The sequence below is a fragment of the Cyprinodon variegatus genome, unplaced genomic scaffold, assembly GCF_000732505.1.
Source record: "Cyprinodon variegatus isolate N-32 unplaced genomic scaffold, C_variegatus-1.0 Scaffold296, whole genome shotgun sequence".
Classification (NCBI taxonomy): domain Eukaryota; kingdom Metazoa; phylum Chordata; class Actinopteri; order Cyprinodontiformes; family Cyprinodontidae; genus Cyprinodon; species Cyprinodon variegatus.
In genome coordinates, this window is record NW_015150749.1 from 543882 (window position 1) to 548039 (window position 4158).

Consider the following 4158-nt stretch of genomic DNA (forward strand, 5'->3'; position numbering starts at 1 on the left):
AAAAAGACAAGAGGCAAAAATACAATTATTGGCATGAGGGTTTAGGTGTGTTGAAATGATCCTCATGCAAATGATGACCTTACTGAGTGGGTTTTGTCACATGGTTTAGTTAAGGCATAGAGCTGTTTACATATACAGATGCTGTTTCTTCTCAATGCAGCCATTTAGGGTCCAGTTCCTGAGGCGAAGAGCTTCTACTCTTCTCTCTGCTAATTTTATGACTTATTACAGTCATTATTAACCACACTGCTTTAAATCCTTTAAAACACGGAATATTTGGTTTAAGCTTGAAATTACAAACCAATACTTTTTTTTAAACCCATTGTATTTTTGTATTCTTGTCAATGTTATTTGAACAGTTATTAAAACAAAACGTGAATGACTAACAAAAGTAACACATATTTAATTATTAATGATTGGAAATTCTAAAGTTAATACTGTTTTTAGAAATCCCATGTACAAGAGTTTACTAGCACCACTGCTGTTGATAGTTTGCATGCCCCACTTTTGTCCATTGGAACAACACTTTCTCTCCTTCAAAGCATTTGAGAGCTTAATTTCATTTTAATGTAATCATTCATCAGTTTTAAAACAACTCAAATTACTGTATAGGCAGTATCAAAACAAATCTAACTCAAATTGGTTTAGCTACATTTAAAGAAGTGCATGTGTTTTTAATTTAAACAAAGCCTACTTCAGTTTATTAGGCTGAAAAATACAAACAGAGGGATATTTCACCATTCCTCTTCACACTATCTCATTCGAACATCCTTGGTCTTCTCTAATGCTCTTGTCTGGCCAGCTCACCCACAGTTACCCGTATGGCATCATGGGGCCGCGCTACTCATGCAGGAAATTAATTTGTCTCTTGTGGATTAGTTCTGTGCTGATTTGCATCATAAATATAATTTATGAAGCCCACCTTCAAATAATAGATTCAGTCAGATTATTATTTTACATTTCCTGATGTTTCAGTTTGTGATGCTGTTTTCTATTAGGCTTAGTAGACAAACTTGACCATAACATTATATTGTCAGGAATATTTTACTTCAGTTACTTTTGTGTAGCCATTTTGGTTTGAGTTAAAACAAAAAATGCTCACAAATAAACTTTACATAGAGAATGTACTTCTGTGACTAACATTAAGTTGTTTTAAAGCTTTTCTGGCTCAGAAGTTTCCCCCTAAAAGTGACTGCATTTCTTTGTATAACAAGTTATTTCTGCTGTGCTATCCCTCAATCCCTCACAATTTAACACATCCCTCTAATGCAAAGAGACCAGTGCCGTTCAATTCTCTAGTCCCTATCCTTATAATACAGTAGCTTCCTTATTCCTAAAAAAGATCAAACATCTGCCCATAAAGTCAAATTAAGGTTGATTACGTCATTGAAACCACATGTAAGGGGACAAGTATGGTAGTCAGGATCTGCATCTTGAAAGAAAAACTGGCAGACCACCCTGTGAGGCCAAATTAAACAGTCTGCTCTGATGGTTTCCGGGAGGCAGAAACATTGCTGGAACTCATGCCTGCTGATGTATAAATCCCCAAAGACCCCAGACGGGAGGCTTGTGCTGGAAATTTCTGAGGAGCTCCGGATAAAGAATTCTCCTTAACTTTAAAAAAACTTTAACATTAATTAACATAAAATGATGCCAAATACTGGTGGTCTTCCTAGCTTAGTGCTGTCTTTACCTGTTTGGTGACACTAATAAGTGATTTTAGACTGATGATTTAAGAAAATGAAAAAAACATTCAACTGCAAGAACTTATGGTCTAAATTTATAGGTTATCAAAACTACTTTAGCCATACATTAACGACTTCATGCATCACTATACAGTCCCTACACTTCATGCTTTATTGGTTAATTTGGTTCAGAACCAGAAACAATCCAGAAAACAGTTTCAGCACTGAAAAAAATAATACAACTGTTTTTAGGATCTAGCTTCTTAATCATATTTAGTTACTTCCACACAATTGTTCTATGTCCGACCATGCTAACATGAAAAAAATGTGTTAAAGTGAATAAATATGACTAAGTAAATGCAAAAAATTGTTGCATTATACATAAAATCAATCATTTCAGAAACAGACCACATTAAACATGGTGGTAGCAGTGTGACTATCTGCAGTTGTTTTATTGCTTCATCCCCTGGAAGACTTGCCATAACTTATAAAACAATGACTTTTGCTTTTTTGCAGAAAATCTTGAAGATATGGTAAAAGAGTTGTGAAAAAAAACTCATTGGGTAGTTATTTCAAGTGCTTATTGGCAATTTTTGTTTTCAATTCAATTTTGTTTCTTGAAAAGACCCTTTTCAAGAAACTCAAGCTATTTTGATCTGATTTCAAAATTAGTTTAATGATTTTAAAGATGTAAAAAAGTGAAAAAACAACCCAGATAAAATCTGCAAAGAGGGCAAACTCCTGCTGCTCTCCTCCTCATCAATGGTCAATGGTCCTCCTGTTATGCCACCATCTGGTCTCATGTGTAAGTCTCTTACGCCTCTTACTCTTCATTAGCTCTCCATATCCTCCTGTGGTTTCCATCCCTTCCCCTCCTACCAGCCATCTCGTCAATCATTTTCTGAGGTTTAAACATGCCACATGTACCTTATGTTTGCGTGAGCAAGCGAAGGAGGAGTTTAAGTAAGCCCCAATCATTAATAAACCATACGTCAGCTTGTAAAGTTGCATTTTCCTGCTGTAGCCTCTCCTATCTTTACCTTTGGAGCAAGCAGAGCAGTTCCCGCAGCAGGTCAGATCCAAACTTTGCTATGAGAAGCAGGATGAAAGTTATGATGCTGCTGCTGCCTCTGGTTGCATTTGTTTGTGTCTCAAATGCTCTCAGCAGCGACAGCAGCAATGACAGCAAGAAGCAGCAGCCCAACATCTGGGATGACACCATCAGATTCAACACCAAGACAAAGGACTCATGCACCATGGCAGTGTCTGTAGCAGGAAACTTTACTCGTGTGCGCGTGTCCTGCAGAACCCCAAGCCAGACTACAGGACGGTCCTACTACTGCGACTTCCAGGGAAAACCAACCCAATGCCGAGCCTACAACAACAATCCTCGCCACTACTTTACCCAGATGATGTGGGAGCTGCGGAAACTGAAAAACTCCTGCCAGGGAGCCAAGATCTACCGACCACATATGTGCAGGAAATATTCTGATGAGGCTCAAATGACTTTTCTAAACTCATGGCCAAAGACTTCAGCTCCCAAGCCTTCAAAGCCTGTCCAGGAGCAAAATAAGCCAGCAGAACCAACACAAATCAAACCCACTATGAAGCCTCAAAAAGGTAAACCCCAGCTGGGCAAGGGCTCCCAGAGCAAGAAAAGTACCATCAAGCCTGTGAAGACCACTACGCTCCCCACAGAGGAACCTGAATCTAAGGTGTCACGCCTTGCTACAGAGTACTGCTGGAAGAGCTTCCACGGCCTCTGCAGCTACGTCATCGGCTGGTTCCAAAACTGAGATGCATTTAGGTGGGTAAAGAAAAATCAGGACAACGGGAACATGTACGTTTTTTTTTTCACATATTAAATGCATAAAATCATGTCTTAAGTATATTTCTTTCTCTTGTTTTAGGTTGGAATTACAAACAACACAGCAAAGCCTCCAGACTTTAAACTCTCTGGAATCTGTACAAAACTACCTGGAAATATTTCCCTAATAAGAGAGAGCTGACTCCTAATCTTTCCAAGAAATATTAGACTAAGTGATATGCATTTAGTTTTTAAACATGTAAAAAAAAATCACGAGAGGCAAAGAAAGAACCTTATAATGATGTGTTTCTGTGTGTGAACGATCTAAAAGTTGTACAACATGAAATGTTTCAGCGGCATGTATTCCAAGGAAGAGAATAAATTCAAGAATGGTGACCTCTCATCTCCTGTGTTCCTCTGCTGCATGTTCTTAGACTCCACATCTCAAAGAAGGCTTTGTGTCCGTCACCACGAGCTGTAAAAACATGTCTGCAGCCGGCCACAGGAAGTTGTTAGCTAGGCAGACACATTCATTCAGAGAAGGTGTCTGAGCAGGGCAAAACACTTCTCTGTGAGAGCAAATGAATGAAGCCCAGAAGAGCCGCTTTGCAGGAACAGAAGAGGTCTGTGTGGATGCTTCAGACCTGACAGATGTGGCTGTTGATA

At 38.8% G+C, this 4158-nt stretch overlaps 1 protein-coding gene across 2 annotated transcripts; it reads left to right on the plus strand.

Moving 5' to 3' along the window:
* Nucleotides 1-2697: 2697 nt before the first annotated feature.
* On the plus strand, nt 2698-3895 carry fgfbp2 (fibroblast growth factor binding protein 2). Of its 2 annotated transcripts, none has more exons than XM_015383885.1 (2): nt 2698-3525; nt 3596-3895. In XM_015383885.1, exon 1 carries the CDS (start codon nt 2777-2779, stop codon nt 3479-3481), a length of 705 nt encoding a protein of 234 aa, XP_015239371.1. In that variant the 5' UTR covers nt 2698-2776; the 3' UTR covers nt 3482-3525; nt 3596-3895. The 2 variants fall into 2 exon arrangements, with proteins under 2 accessions (XP_015239371.1, XP_015239370.1); XM_015383884.1 differs by having other exon boundaries at nt 2699-3492.
* Nucleotides 3896-4158: the final 263 nt, after the last annotated feature.